Source organism: Microtus oregoni, unplaced genomic scaffold (assembly GCF_018167655.1).
Source record: "Microtus oregoni isolate MIOR12 unplaced genomic scaffold, Mior012 000007F_ref0000211, whole genome shotgun sequence".
NCBI lineage: Eukaryota > Metazoa > Chordata > Mammalia > Rodentia > Cricetidae > Microtus > Microtus oregoni.
This window is the reverse complement of record NW_024543066.1, coordinates 42,161,303-42,182,286: the sequence shown is the minus strand read 5'-3', so window position 1 is coordinate 42,182,286 and position 20,984 is coordinate 42,161,303. Positions and strand designations below refer to the sequence as shown.

At 50.2% G+C, this 20,984-nt stretch overlaps 1 protein-coding gene across 1 annotated transcript; it reads left to right on the top strand.

Annotated features, from left to right (window-relative positions):
* Positions 1–4,672: 4,672 nt before the first annotated feature.
* Positions 4,673–20,869, top strand: Capn11 (calpain 11). Its single transcript, XM_041655992.1, has 21 exons — positions 4,673–4,903; positions 5,175–5,244; positions 8,286–8,404; positions 9,772–9,905; positions 10,095–10,263; positions 12,089–12,172; positions 12,273–12,358; positions 12,540–12,614; positions 12,810–12,973; positions 13,160–13,338; positions 16,757–16,768; positions 17,078–17,289; positions 17,573–17,612; positions 17,698–17,763; positions 17,848–17,905; positions 18,013–18,077; positions 18,337–18,405; positions 18,759–18,837; positions 18,930–19,046; positions 20,267–20,325; positions 20,439–20,869. The coding sequence occupies exons 1-21, from the start codon at positions 4,676–4,678 to the stop codon at positions 20,463–20,465; spliced, it is 2,112 nt and encodes a 703-aa protein (XP_041511926.1). The 5' UTR covers positions 4,673–4,675; the 3' UTR covers positions 20,466–20,869.
* Positions 20,870–20,984: the final 115 nt, after the last annotated feature.

The window sequence follows — 20,984 nt, the reverse complement described above, 5'->3', positions numbered from 1 at the left end:
TTTGGGGAATCTAGCTTCAGCAGCAGAGGAGGAACAGGGCTCAGCTCTGGCCCTCCCACTCAAGCCTGTAAGAGGGAGGGAACTGAAAAGGCCTCTAGACCCTGCCTCCGGGCTTCTGTGACAGGCTAGGGACCTGACCCCTGGATGTGTAGGTTTGAAGGAGACCCTAAACCCTTAGAGTTTTCCGAAGATGAATCTCATTTTCCTCCACACGCTGGAGAGCAAACTATCCATAAAACCACTGGTTCCCTGATTGCGATGGAATAGGTTTAAAAGTCACTGGGAATGGGACTGGAGGGGTGGCTCCTTAGAGCCTATAATGCTCTTGCAGAGGACCCAAGATTGGTTCCCAGCGCCCATGTTGAGGGGCTCACAACCACCTGTAACTCCAGCTCACAGGAGACCCAACACCTCTACCGTCTGTGGGCATTTGCACCCATATGCACAATTAAAAATAAATCTTATATCACTGACAATAGCGATTGGGATGTAACTGAGGCGGTAGAATGATCGAATGCATGAAACCCTGAGTTCCATCCCTGTAAAATGATAAACTGAATGCAAAGACCCAGACCTGTCATCTGAACACGCAGGAGGTAGAGTTGGAGGGTCTGCGGTTCAAGGTCTCCTCCCCCACACTACTAGGAGAGCATGAAGCCATCCTAGTCTCTCTGAGACCCTGTCTTCAAAACAAAACAATAGTATCATAGTCAGTGTTCTTACCACAACAAAAAGTGTGTGAGATTGGGCATCACATATCAATTATAATTGGCTCAACTGCCGCAACCCAAATAAATAGATTTAGGGCATTGGGAGGAAGTATTCTTGGTTTTTTTGTTTCAGAGACTGGATTTCATTCACTCTGTGGCTTAGATCTCAAAAGCAGGATCCTTGCCAGCAAGATAGCTTAGCAGATAAAGGCGCTTGCCCCGAACCCTGAGGACCTGTGCTCAATCCCCAAGAACCTACAGGTTGTTCTCTGACCTCCAGACAGATACGCTCTGCACATGTGTGTGCATATAAAATATAATGAACATGTAAACACGTGCAATCAGCAGGACCCCTAGTCTGATGGGGTTGCTCCCCATCTTGACGTTTAGTCTGATGGAGGAGGCAGTTTCATATGTAGTCATGTCTCCTTTTTTGTTGTTGTTGTTCAAGACAGGGTTTCTCTGTGTAGCCCTGGCTGTCCTGGAACTCACTCTGTAGACTGTACTAGCCTTGAAGTCAGAGCTCCACCTGCCTCTGCCTCCTGAGTGCTGGGATTGAAAGTGTGTGTCAACACACCCATCTGCCTGAGCTTCTCCTACCTCTTCTGTTTGTCCCAGCTTGCCCCCCTCTCATCAACCCGTGTGTTGCATGAACTTTTCAAATTCATGACGTCAACAAATGCCTACTTCACCCCAGATAAGAAAGACCCTGAGAGACCAAAGTCTAACTTGGTGAGCCCATGAGTTTATTGGGCTTGTTTACAGAGTGTTGGTGAGGAGTTACTCACAAGAGCATGGGTGACCCCAACACATATGCATCACCCAAAAGTCTCACCCTAGCGTGGATGACAACTTCCCCTTTAACCTTCCATGCTATACACACTCTAGTCCCCCCCAAGATCACACAGAGTTAGCACAGAGTTACCATCAGCTGGCTAGGAAGTGCAAGAGGGAGTGGCTGGGACCTAGGTGAGGATCCAGTGGCTTCTACCTTGAGAGTCCATTGCTAGTAATCCCAGCTACTCTGATGAAGATGATGATGAGTGCTCTACTTGCAGCACAAGGCCCCACAACACCATGCGACAGGACTTGGGGCAGCTGTCTTCTTTAGAGATGTTTGCCATAGCAATGGCAGTGGGGGGCAAAGTAGGGTGTATGACTCCCTGCTGTCAGCACTAAGTAACAAGCTCAGACACTGGCGACCTGAATGGGGGCTCTAACCAGCGTTTATGGTCAGTATGGTGAGACATGACTCTTAGCTGGACAAGGATCCTGGACAGAACTTTCAGGGAAATGAGGAGGTAAGACTGCCCGTTCACTGGGCTGGGCTGTCCGTGGTGATGTCCAGTTCTCTTGGATGCCAGCACCTTCTGTGATCCTCCAAAACCTCCAGCAGAGGCTGAGTCCCCTCAGTGCTAGTGCAGCCATGACAGAGGCCTCCCAGGAAAGTCCAGAGTGGAAGGCATCCAAGTCGCTCACTTCCCTGTGTAGATGGCCTGATACCTGCCCCAGATTTTTCAGCCTCTGCAGAGCTGCTGACGGCTCAGGCTGAGTGACCTTTGGTCCACATGGAAGCATTGCTGTCCCAAGCACTGTAAAGTAGTTAGCTCATCTGTGGGCACTGTCTGCTAGATGTCAATAGCAACCGCCCTCCAGTAGTGTCAGCCAACAGCGTCTCTAGACATGGCCAAGAATCCTTAGGCTGGGTAAAACAGTCTCCCTTACTGAGTACGTCCATCCATCCTCCCTCCCTCCCTCCCTTCCTTCCTTCCCTCCCTTTCTCTGTTCCTCCCCCTTTCTTCCTTTCTTCTTTCCTTCTTTCCTTTCTTCCTTCCTACCTTCCTTCCTCCTTCCCTCCTTCCCTCCCTTTCTCTGTTCCTCCTCCTTTTCTTTCTTCCTTCCTTCGTTCCTTCCTTTCTCTCTCTCTCCCTCCTTTCCTCCCTTTCTCTCTTCCTTTCTTTCTTTCTTTGAGACAGGATCTCACTATGTAGCCCTGGCCTGGAATTTGCTATGTAGACCAGATTTGAACTCACAGAGATCCACCTGCCTCTGCCTCCTATGTGCTGTATTTTGTTGTTGTTATTTTGTTATTAAATATGCATGGGTGTTTTGCATGCACGTACATCTGTGCATCATATGAGTTCCTGGTGCCCTCAGAGGCCAGAAGAGAGAATCAGCTTCCCTAGAACTAAAGTTGCAGATGCTTGTGAGCTGACATGTGGGTGCTGGGAATTGAACCTGAATTCCCTGGAAGAGCAGCCAGTGCTCTTAATCATGGAGGAATAGCTCCAGCCCCTGATTGTTTATTTCAGTTTATGTGTCTATGTGTGGGTATATGCACATGGGGGCAGGTACCCAAGAAGCTCCCGTGTGGGTGCTGGGAACCAAGCCTGCATCCTTGGAAGAACAGCAAGCACTCTTAATCTCTGAGCCATCTCTCCAGTCCTTGTGCTCTGTTATCTGAGTCAGTGCTGTCAAACGATGCCCTCCAAAGGGACCCCATCATCTCTGCTCTCCCTGGCTGAGCTCAAGGGCTCCAGTGTCTTCACTTCTTCGCTGTGCCTTATGAATGTCCCGTCATTCCTCCCATCTGTGAGCAGGAAGGGCATTTCTCCTTGATGCCCTTGAAGCCTTGATCTTCTCTTCTGTAAACCGGCCACACTGTTTTTGTTTTCGGAGGCCGGGTGACATTAACCAAAGCTCTCTACACACATGATGCTTGCTCTTTGTTTGGTCCTGGAGCGATGATGACTCCACCATAAGAACACTTGCTGCACAATAATGAGGCCCCGTATTAGATCCCAGCACCATATGAGAAGCCTGATAGTCTGCGAATGTCTGTAACTCTAGCTCCCAGGAATCTGACCCCTTCCGCCCCCCCCCCCAACACACACATGCACATACACTTCCACAAACACAGACATGCACACATGTAAATAAAATACATCTTTTAGGTTTATGGGGCTGGAGAGATGGCTCAGAGGTTAAGGGCACTGACTGATCTTCCAGAGGACACTGGTTCAGTTCCCGGCAGCTCACAGATGCCACTAACTCCAGCCCCAGGGGATCTGATGTCCTTTTTGGCATCCACGGACACTGCATACACCTACCCAGACACATAGGCAGGCAAGACTCCCTACATATTTTTTAATTAAATAAGGTTGGGCGTGGTGGCGCACACCTTTAATCCCAGCACTTAGGAGGCAGAGGCAGGTGGAGGGGCTCGGCGGTTAAGAGCACCTACTGCTCTTGCAGAAGACTTGGCTTGAATCGCATCACTCGCGTGGCAGCTCACGGCCATCTGTAACTCCAGTTCCAGGGGATCTGATGCCTCTTTTGACCTCTGTGAGCACGTGGTGCACAGATACACAACCAGGCACATGTGCAAATGCATATAAAAGTAAATAAGAATTGTCTTAGTGAGGGTTTCTATTGCTGCAGCAAAACACCATGGTCAAAAAGCAAGCTGGGGAGGAAAGGGTTGATTTGGCTTACACTTCCACATCACTGTTCATCACTGAAGGAAGTCAAGACAGGAACTCAAAACAGCAGGATCCTGAAGGCAGGAGCTGATGCAGAGACTGAGGAGGAGAGCTGCTTACTGGCTTGCTTCCCATGGCTTGCTCCATCTGCTTTCTTGTAGAACCCAGGACCACCAGCCCAGGGATGGCACCACTCATTGTGAACTGGGCCCTCCCCCATTGATCACTAATTGAGAAACCTCCTTACAGTTCCTTCCTCCCTAATGACTCTAGTTTGCGTCAGGTTGACACACAAAACCACCCAGAATAGTATTAAAAAGATAAAACCTCTGTAACTGAAGATGGTCAGCTTCTGACGCTCCTGTTCCCACCTCCCAAACAGCTGCTATTCCCACCCACCCAGCTTCAGGACCGCTTTAAATTGGGTTATTTGTCTTTTTTTTTTTTTTTTATCTAACAGAGCCCATTTATATTGAAAAGGGAATGGCGGCTTCTATAAACAGTAGCCGGCTCAAGGCCAAGGGCGTGGGCCAACACCAAAACGCCCACAACTACAAGAATCAGAACTTTGAGGAGCTCCGAGAGGCATGTCTAAGGAAGGGGAAACTGTTTGAGGACCCCCTTTTCCCTGCTGAATCCAAGTCTATAGGCTTCAAGGATCTGGGTCCCAACTCCAAAAAGGTGCAGAACATCTCCTGGCAGCGGCCCAAGGTGGGCACTGGGAAGCTGGGAGGGCCCTGGGGCCTAGGAAGCGGGGAGGGCCCTGGCACTAGGCCCCGATGCCATCAGAGCTAGGGCTGTTCTGAACGTGCTTCTGCCCAGCCTCCTAGTTTAATCCTGGGCTGGCACCCAAGCCTGTCTCTCATAGCCAGGCTGTGGTCAGAGAGCTCAGCACCTCCTAGTGCTCACTTAGAGCTCAGAGGTGCACGGGAGGTAGGGAGGGGGCCCTTCACCCCTTAACATTCTTATTCCTTCACCACAGGATATCACGAATAACCCCGTATTCATCACGAATGAGCTCTCTCCCACAGACATCTGCCAAGGGGTCCTCGGTGAGTGGGGAACAAGGGGCTGGCCCCCATCGGGAAAGTGGGCCCCCCCCCAAAAAAATTGGGATGGGGGAGGGGGCTATGGAATGGCTCTCAAGCCTGGAAGTCTGGGTCGCGTGTGTCCTCTAGGGACCTTCTTTCTGTACCTACTGCGGTCTGATTGGGGAGTGAATTGGGATGATATAGTTAGTAGATATTTGTTGCTGCATAATGTATGACCCAAGGCTTAGCAACTGGAAGCGGGTGGAGAGACAGCTCAGCAGTTAAGAGCACTTGCTACAAAATAGTGAAGTCCAGAGTTCAGACCCCAGCAGCCAAGTTCTCAGCTCCAGCTCCAAGGAATTCAGCGCCTCCTGCTGGCTGCCATGTGCACAGGAATGCACCCCACCCCACAGCCGCCGCCCCCAGGCCACCACAGGTGCACACATTCTCAGGCAGAAAAAATTTTTTAATCGTCAAACTAGGCATGGTGGTGCATAGCTACAATTTTGGCACTAGGGTAAAAGGGGCAAAAGGAGCAAGAGTTCAAGGCCAACCTGAGGCCACGTGAGACTTGTCCCAAACAACCAGCAAACAATTCTCAACTCCCAGGTTCTGTGGGAGAGCCTCAGAAGTGGAGCAGCAGGGCTAACCCAGTGTCTCATGAGGTTGCAGCTGAGGTCAGCTGCACTGTGGGACCCTGGTCGTCTGAAGATGTGGCTGGGTCCAGTGCTCCACTGCTGAGCTACCACCGTGCATGAGATCTCAGTGCAACCTGAGCCCCTTCCCAGAAGCTCTGCGGGGCTCCATGGTAGCCCAAGAGAAAATACAGGGACTTTCGTTTATTTGTTTTGTTCAAGGTTTTTAAAATTTATTTATTGAGACAAGGTCACACTAGTTAGCCACAAACAAGGCCAGCCTGGTCTACAAAGCTAGTTCCAGGACAGCTAGGGCTGTTCCACAGAGAAATCCTGTCTCGAAAAACAAAACAAACAAACAAAATAATTATAAATAAATAAATAATAAAAATTTTAAAAAAAGAGCACTGACTGCTCTTTCAGAGGACCCAGGTACAATTCCCAGCACCCATGTGGCAGTTCACAACTGCCTAAAACTCCAAGATCTGACACCCTCACACAGACATACATGCAGGCAAAGAAAGCACCATAAAATAAAAATAAATAACTTATTTTAATAAAAAAAAACTGGGTATGGTAGCATGTGCCTATAATCCCAAAATCTAGAAGAGGCAAGAGGATTACTCATGAATTCAAGGTCAGCTTGGTCTACAAAGTGAGTTCTAGGCCAGCCAAAAGCCTAGGTACCTTGCAACAACAAAGGTGAGAAATTTAAGGTCACTCACAGCAATGCAATGTGTTCAGATGAGTTCAGGGCTAGCCTGGGCTAGAGGAGACCAGTCCCCTATTTATTTATTTATTTATTTATTTATGCACAGGGATTGGGTTCTATCTTTTGAGGAAACAAAACTCAAGAGTTTGTCACCTGTCACAGGTGGTAGGACTTCTTTGGTCTGGGCTATCAATAATGGGGCATGGAGTCACATGACACTACACCACGCACCAGGTTATCTACTCCTCCCTGAGCTAGTCCTGCCTCACAATCTCCTCGTGCCCCTTCAGGCCCAGGGCAGGCACCAGGGCCACTCTATTTCCTATTCGTTGCAGGGGAAAATGGCAGAAATAAGTATAGCAAGAGGCCAAAGAGCCCTAGGACCACAACTGTCTCTGTGGCTCAATGGGCCCGAGGGATGCTGGGTACAAGAGGAGGAGATCAGTGTCTCCTTTGTAGCTCCCTTGTGTTGATGACAGAGTCCTTACCATTCCCTCCAGACTGCAGCCTCCCTCCAAAGCCCAAAGGCTACCAACCATCACAGAAACTTCCCAGACCCACCTGTTACCTGGCCTGTCACTGAGGGCAGACCCCAGGGGACAGATGGCAGTGGGTGACTGATGCATGGCATCGTGCTCCCATGCTTCCACAGGGGCACTGTGCTCCATCCTCAGCTAGCTCCAGGCCTCACGGTGGCATATGGACAGAGCCCAGCTTTTTCAGCAGAGTGTTGGCGATGGCATAGACATTTTTTCATTTTTAGATTTAAACTTTTATTTTAATTATTGATGTGTGTGTGTCAGAGTATGCACAGATGTGTGTCTGATGCCTTCAGAATCCAGAAAAGGGTATTACAATCCTTTGGAGTTGGAATTATAGGCATTAGTAAGATAGCTGATGTGGATGCTGGGACCTGCACTCTGGTGCTCATGGTAGAGCAGCAAGTGCTCTTAAACTCCTGAGACTTCTCTCCAGTTGCAAGGCATCTTTTATTGGTTGGTTGATTGGGTTTTTTGGGAGGGAGTTGCAATTTTTCTTTTTAATTTTGTGTAGTTGTTTCTGTGCACGGGTTTGTGCATGTGGGTGCAGAGCCTGCAGAGGCCAGAAGAGGGCGCTGTCAGGTCCCCTGCAGCTAGAGTTACAAGTGGTTGCTAACCATCTGATGTGGGTGCTGCACTGAACCCAAGTCCTCTGAAAGAGCAGGAAGTACTCCTAATTACTGAGCTATCTCTCCAGCTCTTGGCTGGTTTTCTGAGACAAGGTCTCACTTTGTAAACCAGGTTGGTGACAAACAAACTTAGAAAGCTTTTATCCTTCACCACCTAAATACTGAGATGAGAGACAGAAGTTTTCTAGAGATTCCTCTCGGGCCTTTGGTCGCTACTCCAGCCTGTTCACAAGGAATCATACAGAAAGGTTACTGGATATGTTCAACAGATAGGAAAGCAGGGTGCTAAGCAGCCTCCCCAAGTTCCCCTAAACCACAAATGTCACCCTGATTTGTGACTCCCTGGACTGAACTAATAGATGTGCTCACTGTCCCAGAACCCAAGCTCTGCCTCAGTTTTCCCATTTGGCCCCATTCCCAACACACCTCAGTAAAAGGCAGAGTGGTCTCTGCTGGGGAGATCTGGGGGCTGCTCCCCTGACTGGGATCTGGGGCCTCCACACACGTGGGGCTATTCAAGGATCAACCCCTCCTGTCTGCCTTCAAGGGGACTGCTGGCTGCTGGCTGCCATTGGAGCCCTTACTACATGTCCCAAACTGCTATACCGTGTCGTGCCCAGGAGCCAGAATTTCAAGAAAAACTATGCTGGTATCTTCCATTTTCAGGTGAAGGGAAGTGGAGGAGGGAGGGAGGGAGGGAGGGATGGAGGAAGGAAAGGAAGGAGGAAGGGAGGGAAGGAGACTGAGTCACTCTTCTATTGCTGTGAAGAGACACCATGACCACGGTTACTCTTATAAAAGAAAGCCTTTAACTGGGGACTGGCTTACAGCTTCAGAGGTTAGTCCATTGCCACCATGGCAGGGAGCATTGGCAGCACACAGACAAGCATGCCGCTGAAGCTAGAGCTGAGAGCTACAATCCTGACCCACAGGCAGTAGGAAGAGAGAACTCCTGGGCCTGGCTTGGGCTTTTGAAACCTCAGAGCCCACCCTCAGTGACACACTTCCTCCAGCAAGGCCACACCTCCCTGTCCTTCCAATCTTTTCAAATAGTTGCACTCCCTAGTGATGAACATGCAAATATATGAGCCTATGGGGGCCATTATCATTCAAACCACCAGAGAGAGAGAGGAGAAAGAGAGAAAGAGAGAGAGAAAAACCTTACTTGGTTTCTCAAATATATACTAATTGGGATGGCTTTTCAACAACATTCAGAGAAATACCAGCTCATGAAAGAAGTCATGTCAGCTAAGTTTTTTAAAGTGCTAAAGAAAATAACCAGTTGTTTGTGGTTCTCTCCCCATTCTCATTTGTGTGTGTGTGTGTGTGTGTGTGTGTGTGTGTGCGCACATGCACACGTGTGCTCATTCCCAGGAACACACATGGTTATCATGACACTGAAAATCTCCACCATGTATTTTGTATGACCTGGCCCTTTAGCTGATCTAGGAGCAATTCTGAATGTCATAGAATAGGGAGAGGATTTTAAGATCTGAAAGCTTAACCTCCAGCTGCCTTTTGTCAAGACAGGGTCTCAGTCTAAAGGTGGGTGGGGTCTTCTTTCTTCTTTCTTTCTTTCTTTCTTTCTTGTTCGCTGATTGATTTATTTTTATTTTATTTTCATTAGCTGGGAATTGAACCTTGGTCCTTTCGAAGAACAGTCGGTACTCTTAACCACTGAGCCAAATCCCCAGCCCCATGGATAGGGTTTTCTTGCCGCTGGAGCAAGACCTGGGTTTGGGAATGTGAGGAATTTTAGGGCTTTTGTTGTCTTTCCTTCACGTATTCTAAGGACCTTGGTCAAGGTGGCTCAGTGCATTTATCCCAAACCTGATGACCTGACTTTGATCCCTGAAACTCATAAGGTGGAAGGAAAGAAATGACATACCCCTCACACACACATACACACCAGTTTTGTACAAAAATCCTAATGTGAGTGACCATTGCTGGTATGTTCTCAGCATGGCCACCAGGAGGCGCTCTGACGATAAAGTTCACCCGTAAGCAGACAAATGTCCCCTTGCCACCCACAGCTTTGGCAGTTTGGGCAGTGGATGAATGTGGTGGTGGACGACCGACTGCCCACTAAGAATAACAAGCTGTTGTTCGTGCACGGTGCCCAGCGCCAGGAATTCTGGAGCGCCCTGCTGGAGAAGGCCTATGCCAAGTAAGTTACCCAGACTAGGAAGCAGACTGGCCTTCAGGAGCCTGGCCGAGTGCGACAGGCCACTAGCTGAATCAGGGGAGGAGACAGGGCACCGTAAGGCACGTCTCACTTCCCTCACCATTCTCCCTGACTGTTCCCTCCAGTTCACATCTCCAGCCGGGAGCCTAACAGCGCACTGTCTGCTTGCAGGCTAAATGGATCCTATGAAGCGCTGGCAGGGGGCAGCACTATGGAGGGTTTCGAAGATTTCACAGGCGGCGTGGCCCAGAGCATTCAGCTCCAGAAGCCCCCTCACAACATGCTAAGGCTCCTCAGAAAATCGCTGGAGATGTCTTCCCTGATGGGCTGTTCCATCGAAGTAAACCGAGCTGGGTCTTGCCCCAGGACTTCTGCGCCTGTTATAATGGCTCCCCCACCCTACCCCAAGACTCTTTCCCCAAACATTTTCTCACTCACTACCCATTTCCTGAACAAATTCTGTCTGCCTCTGGTCCAGAGTGTCTGTCCCCACCTGGCATACCCTCTGCTTTGTTGTTACTTTCTCCTTGGTATTTTCTGACCCAGAGAGAAGGGCGGAGATTCCAGGAGGGCAGTGACCTTTACTTGGTTCATTCCCCACAGGGACCCTGGGACTTTGGACGATACCCAGCATGCAATAAGCACTCAACAAATATTTATTCAAATCAATGTACCCAGTATACTTCCATATAACAGCAGTTATATGGTGGGGGCGGGTATTGCAAACAAGGAGGAGGAGAGGAAGACAAACTGAGCCCCCTCGAAGCCTGCACACAAACACTTGTGGCAACGCTCATAATAGTGAAAACAGCAACCCAGTCTTCCTGCAGGTGGATCACAGTAATTGTCTGGTTGCACACCGCAGAATACAAACAGCAACGGCGGCCCCAATAAACTGTGATCTGCCTCTATATGACCTTAAGATGGCAGCACCACCACCCCTGCTCCCCACCACCCCTACCCCCACTCCCGGCCACCCTCACTCCCCACCACCCCACCCTTGCTCCCCGCCACCCCCACTCCCACTACCCCCACCCTTGCTCCCAGACACCCCTACCCCATCCCCCACCGCTCCCCACCAAGCCTGCAAGAACTTTTGAAATGGCTCTGACTTTTGTTTACAGTTTTGTTTTGTTCTCTTTTCAGTGTATTTAGTCTGCTGTTGTTTTAGTTTGGATGTGAGGTTGTCGGGTTTGTTTTGTTTTGAGATAGGATCTCACTACATAACACTGGCTATCCTCGAACCCGCAGAGATCCACCTGCCTCTGCTTCCCAAGTGCTGAGATTGCAGACTGCCCCACCACACTCAGCTTATAGTAGAGTTTTGCAAAATGTCCAGAGGGAATCTGTTTGTATTAGGGGAGCATAGGCTCTCCCTGTTCCGTTGCATGTGAATCTAGAATTACTCCAAAATCGAAAGTACAGGAGCTGGGAAAATGGTTCAGTTGATAAGAGTGTTTGCTCGCGAAGTCAGAAGACCTGAGTTCAAATCCCCCGAATCCATGTAAAAACAAACAGGTATCACATGTGCTGGGGGTAAATTCAAGTGGATCGTGGGAACTCGCTGGCCAGGATCCCAATGCAGTGAGCTTCAGGTTAGGTGAGAGATTATGTCTCTAAGTGTGAGACAGAGGAGCATTGGCCGCTCTTGCCAAGGACTTGGGCTCAGTTCCTGGTACCCTCCTGGGTAGCTCACAAACACCTGTAACTCCAGTTCCGGGGATCCAGTGCCTTCTTCTGGCTTCCTAGAGCAACAGGCAAATATGTAATACACAGACAAACATCCAAGTAAAACACTCATACATATCATAGCTACATAAATATATAAATATCTATTTATTTAAATAAATATTGGTTGTAAAAACAATAGAGGAAGATATTCAATGTCTATCTCTGGCCATCCCATGTGTGCACATACATCACACACACAACTAGGTGATTGCTACAGTCTGCGCGCGTGTGTGTGTGTGTGTGTGTGTGTGTGTAAAGTATAAACCAAGCATGGTGATTCATGTCTATAATCCCTCCAGAGGCTGAGGCAGGAGGATCAGGAGTTTAAGGGTAGTTGAATAGTCATAATGTGTGTTATGAGCCACACAAAACAGTGGCTTTCTTGGGATTCCCAGACCAGACCTCAAATGCCTTCCCTTCCCTTTTTTCTGTAGGTCACCAGCAACAGTGACTTTGAAACGATGAGCCGTAATATGCTGGTCAGAGGACACGCTTACTCAGTAACTGGCCTGGAGAATGTGAGTGCAGGCAAATGGGACCCCTTGAGAACCAGGGGTGTGTGAGAGCCCCCACTGCCCACTTCCTGAACTTCCTCGCTTACCCCCCCCTCCCCCCCAGGTCTCCTACAGAGGCAAGATGGAAACCCTGATTCGGATCCAGAATCCCTGGGGCCGGATTGAGTGGAATGGAGCCTGGAGTGACAGGTAGATGCCCTGAGCCGAGGGAGGGGAACAGAGACCCAGCAGGATCTATATGGAAGCCAGTGACACAGTGGGACCAACCCTTGCCTCAGTGCTGCTCCGTTTAACCCTGGAGGTGGCCTTCAGAAAGTCCCTTAGGGAGGAAGGGTGGCTGCCCCTCCGCTCTGCTGTTTTCTGTCTGCAGGGCCAGAGAGTGGGAAGAGTTGAGTGTGGACGTGCAGATACAGCTGCAACGAAAGAAGGAAGATGGGGAGTTCTGGTCAGTGTGGCTTCCGGGAGCCTCGGACTCCCCATGCACATCCCTCATCCCCGCCCCCCTCCGCCATCCTCCCCACCCCGGCCGGGGACTCCCCATGCACATCCCCACCCCCACCCTCCTCACCACGTACCGCCGGGGGGCCTAGGGATGTGCACTGGAGTGCACTGACGGCGCCATCTGCACTCCCCACCCCAGGATGTCCTACGAAGACTTCATGAGCAACTTCACACTCCTGGAGATCTGCAACCTCACACCGGACGCACTGTCTCCCTGGGAGCACAAGCGCTGCTGGCACACAACCTTTTATGAGGGCAGCTGGCGGAAAGGGAGCACTGCAGGCGGCTGCAGGAACAATCCCGGTAGGTGCGGGCACAAGGGCACAGAGTCAGGTTGGACGAGGGCAGAGTCGGTCGGGTGTCACGATCCTCAGGAAATGAGGCAGACTTATGGCTGGACTCTCTCAGCGGACCCGCATCCTGAAAGAGCTCGGTCAAGGACGGAAGGCCCCGGCCTGGTGTAATCAGCCTACCCTGCATCTTCCACAGAGACGTTCTGGAGCAACCCCCAGTTTAAGATCTCCCTCCTGGAAGAGGACGACCCCGAGAATGACTCAGAGAAAAGTGAGGTGGTCTGCACCTGCCTGGTGGCCCTGATGCAGAAGAACTGGAGACACGCTCGGCCGGAGGGAGCCCAGCTGCTCACAATAGGCTTCGTCATCTTCTCGGTGAGCCTCCGCAGTCCCCAGTCCCCTCTGGCCTCCCCTCTTCTTTTTTTGCCATGTAGACCAGGCTAGCCTCAAACCCAGAAGTCCATCTGCCTCCACCTCCCCAATGCTAGGATTAAAGGCGTGCCTTGCTTCTTAAGACCCTTCTTCCCCAGGACCCCTGTAAGAGTCGGCCCCAAAGATCCCAAAGCCCGACCGCTGAAATGGATGGTAGCATCTTGTGCTTTTCCTGAGCTCTCTTCTCTCTCTCTCTCTCTCTCTCTCTCTCTCTCTCTCTCTCTCTCTCTCATTTTTGCCTGCATGTATGTTTGTTTACCACATGTATACCTGATACCAGCAGAGATCAGAAAACGGTGTCGGGTCCACTGGAGCTGGAGTTACAGCTGGTTATGAGTCACCATGTGGATGCTGGGAACCAAACCCAAGCCCTCTGCGAGAGCAGCAAGTGCCATCTCGTTGGTCAGGCCCCTGGCTCTGTTCCCTTTCCACACATTTGTTTGTTTTCCAGATAGGGGTTCCCTATGTAGCCTTGGCTGTGCTAGAACTAGCTGTGCAGGCTGGCCTCAAACTCACAGAAATCCGTCTGCCTCTGCCTCCCGTGTGCTGGGACTGAAGCGTGTGCCACCACCACCTGGCTAGTTTTTTTTTTTTTTTTTTTAATCTACCACACAACTACCATTTCCTTTGTGGCAGGCGTCACCCAAACACCTGTACACCACACTTACCGCTACCCTTAGGGAACAGGACAGATCTTGAAGGCAGGAGAGATTAGGTGACCCCACATGCTCACACACTGAAGGGGCAGAGATAGAGACTGTGTCCTGGTCCCTGAGCAGTGGAGACTTCAGCAACACCTCCACACAAATGTGGCCCCAGCCACTCTTTCAAAACTGTTCACTGCAGGGTCCAAAAAGCATCACCATCCATGTTTCTCAAGACCAGCCATGGTTTGCAAGATCCCAGAGAAGCCCATTTACCTACTCCCTTATATAGCCAACAGGCATGGAGTACCGTGCCATCTCCTACCATGTGCCGAGTCCCTGACTAGTCTGGGCTCTCAGTATTGAAGAGAACTAGTGCTCGCCCTGCTTCTGTGACAGCCTAGGCTCCCTGGCAAGAGGGGAATAAAGAGGGGGCGGGGCAAGGGCTGCTTTTCCTCTACCGCCCTTCCCAAGACAGGAAGGCCGAGGTGTGGCCAAGAAGGCATTTGTTTCTAAGCCTGGCACCCTGACCTTAACCCCCCAGCCACACATGGTGGAAGGAGAAAGTCTCCTCACTCCGGCTGCCCTCCAACCTCCACACACATCACAGCAGGCACACACTCACAGGATAAATAAAATGTAAAGGAAAAAAGTCGAAGTTAGGGAGCTGGAGCACTTGTTGCTCTTCCAGGGGACCTGAGTTCAGTTCCCAGCATCCACAGCCTCAGGAATGCACACACAAACATGCAAGCAACACACTCATCCAGATAAAATAATAAATCTAATTTTTTTTTTTTTTTTTGAGGCAGGGCTTCTCTGTATAACAGCCCTGGCTGTCCTGGAACTTGCTTTGTGAACTAGGCTGGCCTTGAACTCACAGAGATCCACCTGCTTCTGTCTCCCCAAGCATTGGGATTAAAAGTGGGTGCCACCACCACCCGGCTCTAAAAAGAATTTTATAAGTCCAAGGTCAGTGCTCACCCCAGCAGCGCACAGTGATACTAAGAAGCTTGGTGTAGCTGCTGCACAGCCCAGGAGCAAATTCTTGAAGCTTTCTTTCTTCTTCCATGCTGAGGAGCAGAAACTTGCTGTGAAAGCGTTGAAGGCATGACCTTAGAAAGCTAAATAAAAATGGAGTTTTTAAGGAGAGAAAAATCAAGGCTCGTTCAAAAAAAAAAAGTCCAACCTTAAATAAGGTGGAGGGAGGCTGGGCCCAGCCTGAGTGTCCCGGCACACCAATGAGCTATGTGCTGGCCTGTCTGTAATTTCAGCAATTGAGAGGCAGAGGCGGTTGTAGGCCAGCTTGGTCTATGCAGTGAGACCCTGTCTCAAAATAAGATAAAAGAAGGTGCAGATAAAGCCAGGTGGTGGTGGCGCACGCCTTTAATCCCAGCACTAGGGAGGAAGAGGCAGGAGGATCTCTGTGAGTTCGAGGCCAGCCTGGTCTACAAGAACTAGTTCTAGGACAGGAACCAAAGCTACAGAGAAACCCTGTCTTGGAAAACCAAACGAACAAACAAAAAGGTACTGATAAACCCTGCAATGGGGCCACATCCCTGATCTGTTTCTGTTGGCATAACTGAATACCACGGGCAAGCTAGTTTATAAAGAAGAGATCCACTTAGCCAACTGTTCCGTCAGTCCGAGAACCCGGTGACTGCATCTGCTTGCTTCCATGACGGCTTTCCTGCTGGGTTGGGACATTCTAAAGGGCATGACAAGAAAAGCCAACACTTTATTTTAGTTTTTTGAGACAGGACCTCACGTAGCTTAGGTTGACTCCCGATCCTCTGGCTTCTGCCAAGTATTGGGGTTATAAGCGAGCACACCACATCTAGCCCTCCTCTCCTCCACCCCTCCTCTCCTCCACCCCTCCTCTCCTCCACCCCTTCTCTCCTCCACCCCTCCTCTCTCACTCATCTGTGCATGTATGAGTCGCTGCTCTTGCGACCACGGCCAGCAGATTTCTAGTTTTTAATTATGTTTATGTGTGTCTGTGTGGGTATGTGCACACAGATGAAGGTGCCCACAGAAGCCAGAAGGATCAGCAGTTCAAGGCCAACTTCAGCTCCATAGTTAGAGACCAGCCTGGGATACATGATCCCTTGTATCCGAAAATCAAAACATTAGTGATGTAACTCGTGTGCATGAAGCCCTGGGTTCTGCCCCAGCAATGGATAAAACTGGGCATGGTGGCACATGTCTGTTATGTGGAAGGTGGAAGCAGGAGGATCTAAAGGTCAAAGTCATCCTCAATTACATGGCATAGTCAAAGCCTGGGCTAGAAGGGAGGAAAAAAAGGCTAGTGTATTTGCTCTCCAGCCTCAGTTCTGGGAGTCGCCTCTTTTGTTCCTGTAGATGGCGCTCGGTGGAGTAGCAACCTCGGCGCACACCCACATCCCAGCCCCTTTCAGCAAGTCAGCCCTGCCTCTCTGGGACTCTTTTTCCTGTCCTTAACCCAGAGTGATAAAAATCTGCCTTTGTCAACTTTGTGCACACTGGACTTTGAAATACAAAACGGACGGATTATTAATGCCAACAGCCTACACCCCACCCACCAACATTGCTCCAGTGCCCTAACAAACCGCAACCCAGGCTCACACTCGTGCTCACCGTGCTCACATGTACTTACACACGCACAGTGTACACTCACCGATTTGAAGGCCAGATACTCTACTGCCCCGAAGATCTGACCCTCTTCTCTCTTTTCTTTTTAGGTCCCAAAGGAGGTACAAAAGGCTTACTCCTGGGCAGGCATCCAGTCCACCCCTGGCTGCATGTGGGTTGTCAAGGGAAGGGATCTGGTGAAGAGTTCTGGGGAGCCCTGAGTTAGGAGTCCAACCCCTATGATCCAACGGTGGGAGTCAGGGAAGGGTGAGACCATGCTGGAGTTTTTGACCACATGGGAGGAGTCCAGGCCATAAAGCAGGGGTACTGGTACCCACCACCAATCCTGCCCCAAACATGGCTCACCTTGGGAGATCCACTCTGCTGGCTCCCCTGTGCTAGTCCTGTACCCACCTCCAGGGTATATACAGTTTCAGAACCTCCAGAACATCCATCTGAAGAAAGAGTTCTTTGTGAAATACCGGGAACATGGCTTTTCGGAGATCTTCATGAACTCACGAGAGGTCAGCAGTCACCTTCGGCTGCCTCCAGGGGAATACATCATTATCCCCTCCACCTTTGAGCCCCATAAAGATGCTGACTTCCTGCTTCGGGTCTTTACGGAGAAGCACAATGAGACCTGGTGAGGGGCTAACCTCACTGTGGCCAGGTTCCCTGCCCAAGGGCTGCAGGATGTTAGGTTTTGGGCTTCCTCCACGTCAATCCTATTTTATACTCTTAGAAACTGAGCTACAAGGATGTGAGATCTAAATCAGTAATAGAAGCAGTTAAACTAGAGCCCAGATTTGATGGACTATTCAATACTGCTCCACATACAACGACAGGACCTTCCCTGGGTCACCCCATTGGGAACCTCATCTCTCTGGTCCCCAGTCACCCCTAAACCTTTACTCTCTTATGCCCAGGCTGCTGGAGGAAGTCAATTGTGCTGAACACCTTAAAGAGGTAATAGAAAGCCTTGGGATTGGGGCTGGGGATATTAAGGATGCTTTTAAGACTGGCTCCCTCCCTCCTGGCTGCTTTTCCCCAGGAAACCGTCTCTGAGAAGGATTTGGACCAGGACTCCATCCACTTGTTTGAGATGGTGGCAAATGGAGTAAGAAGTCCCAGGGGCAGAGGCTGAAGGGAGGGGGCGCTGGGCCGCAGGGGCAGAGCAGATGGTTACAGTCTCTCCTCCCAGGACAAGGAAATAGACATGTACAAGCTGCAAAGACTGCTCAACAAGATGTCGAGTAAATGTGAGTGGCCTACCCCACCCCCACAGCTCACCCCGATGAAGGACACCCTAGGGTGTCCTGCACAGAATTCATTCCTCTCTTCTTCCTACGCCTTGCCTTCCTCACAGTCAAGAACTTCAAGACAAGAGGTTTTAGTTTGGATGTCTGCCGCCGTATGGTCAACCTCATGGATGTATCTTTCTGCCCTGGGGCAATCCTAACCAGTATTTTTCCATCTTCTTCCCTGCCCTCCAAGGCTGACTCAGAAGCAGCCATCTCTCCAGCCAGCCTCAGCACCCTCCTTTGTGATAGGGATTAGATTTCAGGGTAGCTAAAGATCCCAGTTCCGGTGGTTAGCATTCAGGAGCCACCCCAAGCCTGTGTCAAGGCTTTCCGTTCCCTCATTCCTAGGATGCCCTCTTCACACTCTTATCCTTGACGAACCCCCCTAGAAAGATGGCACTGGCAAGCTGGGTTTTCTGGAGTTCCAGATCCTGTGGAAAAAGATCAAGAAATGGATGGTAAAGAACCCTAAAGAGACAGCCAAGAAGGGTGGAAACTAGTGAAGAAGGCATTAGAACTGAAAACACACACACACACACACACACACACACTGGTTAGTAATTGGATAGCCTGGTATAGTCCTGAAGGGTGCCCAAAGAAAGCCCTGGGCAGGGTACCAACAGTTCCTGCTATGCTTGGAGTTAGTTAACCTCGATCACTAGCAATAGGAACATTAGAGATTCAAGTGGTTGGTCAGAGGAGTGGGGCCCCAGGGTCTCAGACAGCTGTTGTAAGTCAGTCACACTGCAGTATTCTGTTATTTCCACCACCATGCTACACACAAGGCCTGATGACATCTGTCTGTCTTCAGGACATCTTCAAAAAGTGTGATGAGGACCGCTCCGGGAACTTGAACTCCTACGAGATGCGCTTGGCCCTAGAGAAAGCAGGTGGCCAGGGAGCACGAGGTTGTCAGAAGCAGGGAGCTGGGCAGTCAAGTCTGGAGGCCTAAATGCTGCCCCACGCCCCATCTGTGTCCTAGGCATCAAGATGAACAATAAGGTAACCGAGGTGGTGGTGGCTAGGTACGCAGACGATAACATGACCGTGGACTTTGACAACTTCATCAACTGCTTCCTAAGGCTAAAGGCCATGTTTGGTGAGTGAGGTACCTCCCCCTGCAGCTTAGGCCAGGAAGGTTGGCTTGTTCTCACACCTACTCACCCTGAGGCCTTTCTGTAGAACCTCTCCATTACAGAAAACACACCTGACCCAAGTTCAAATTCACAACTTGCCGGGACTGTGCCTATTGTCCGTATCCCTATTCCTCTCTCTAGCAAATATGATACGAATGCTAAGGTAACACTTCTGCCCCGGGCCGGGATGTAGCTCAGTTGGTAGAGTGCTTGCTTAGCAGGCGCCAAGTCTGGTGTGGTGATGCACACCTTTAATCCAAACACTCAGGAGGTGGGGGCAGAAAACCACGAGTTCAAGGCCATCCTCAGCCACACAGTAAGTTTGAGGCCACCCTAGGTCAGCCAAAAGACCCTGTCTCAAAAAATAAATAAATCAAAAATAAAACTATTGTTCCAAGCATGGATCTGGGGGTCCATATTCATACTACTTGACATTTGGGAAGCTAAGACAGGAGGATCACAAGTTTGAGGCAAGCTCAGCAACCAAGTGAGACTTTGGTGTTTTTTTTTTAATAATTTATTTGTTTTTATTTTATGTACACTGGCATTTTGCCTGCATGTATCTCTGTGTGAAGGTGTTAAATCTTGGAGTTAAAGACAGTTGTTAGCCACCATGTGGGTGCTGGGAATTGAACCTAGGTTCTCTGGAAGAGCAGTCAGTACTCCTAACTACTTAGCCATTCCTCTAGCCCCCAAGTGAGACTTTGTTAAAACAAACAATAGGAAGAGCAAGATGGCCCAGCATGAAGAAGTACTTGTTACCAAGCCTGAAGACTTGAGTTCAACTCCCAGGGCCCACCCACGTAGTGGAAGGAAAGAACCAAGGACCACAGCTGTCCTCTGACCTCCACATGTGCAAGCTGTGACCTCCACATGTGCAAGCTGTGACCTCCACAGGTGCCTGCAGACCTCTCTCACGCCCACAATAAATAAATAAACACAATCATAACAATCACAACAACAGTTTGGTACTGTCCCCACATCCCCAGCGCTCTAGCTCGGAGTAACAGACTCTGACACAAGAGCTCAGACCCGGGCCAGGCTCCTAACCAGTTGTGATGTTTCACTCCTAATGATCAAGGAATAACTTCCTACTTTCCTGAGTTTCACCTTTTTGGGGGAGTGGGTCATTTAGATAATCATCTCAATGCTAACTCTCCACCCCGCCTTTTGCTTAAAACAGCATTCTTCCTATCCATGGACCCCAAGAAAACTGGTTCTATTTGCTTGAATATGGAGCAGGTACGCGGGAAGGGGTGGGGAGGTCGGTAGGGCTGCAAACGGTCCCCTCCCCTTCTAGTCCTCTCCATCTCCCTCCTCTGCTGAACATCTTCTGTTCTCTGCTCTCTTTGCAGTGGCTGGACATAACCATGTGGGGGTAGGGAGATGCAGAGCCTGGCCCTCTCCCTCCGCCAGTGGGGCTCCAACTAGGATGGTGGGTGCTCCTTGTCACCCTCGCTCTCCAGCGCCCCAGGCTCAGTATTTACTCCATGCCCCAGATCTGGCTCTGGCTTCTCCTCTGGCTTCTCCGGCTCCCGGGAGCTCTAACCCCCAACCCCACCCCACCCACCCCTGAGCACTCTCAGGCTCTGAGTGTTTGGACTAAAAATTAGGTGGACTCTTCCCCAGTTTTGTCTGGGTAAGGCAGCCTTGCAGCCAGCTTAGTATCCCCGCATGCTATCAAGTCACAGTGCCTTCTAGTCAGCCCTCTCGCCAGAAATGCCATTGTTCCCCCTCCCCACGCCATGGACATTATTCTAATAAACAGGACAGGATATGGTTTGCTACTTCCTTAACACCAAAGAGGGGTATCCACTGTGTCTCCGGGAAATGCCTACGAATGTTTGACACAATTGCTAGGGGGTGCTGCACCGTACAGGATGCTAGACCGCACCCAAGGC

Bases quoted from the DNA above. Each gene is read 5' to 3' on its own strand.
- Capn11 (XM_041655992.1), top strand. From the start codon at position 4,676: ATGGCGGCTTCTATAAACAGTAGCCGGCTCAAGGCCAAGGGCGTGGGC. The intron at 5,245-8,285 runs GTGAGTGGGGAA...TCTGCCTTCAAG, and splicing joins CATCTGCCAAGGGGTCCTCG to GGGACTGCTGGCTGCTGGCT. The intron at 17,290-17,572 runs GTGAGGGGCTAA...TCTTATGCCCAG, and splicing joins GAGAAGCACAATGAGACCTG to GCTGCTGGAGGAAGTCAATT.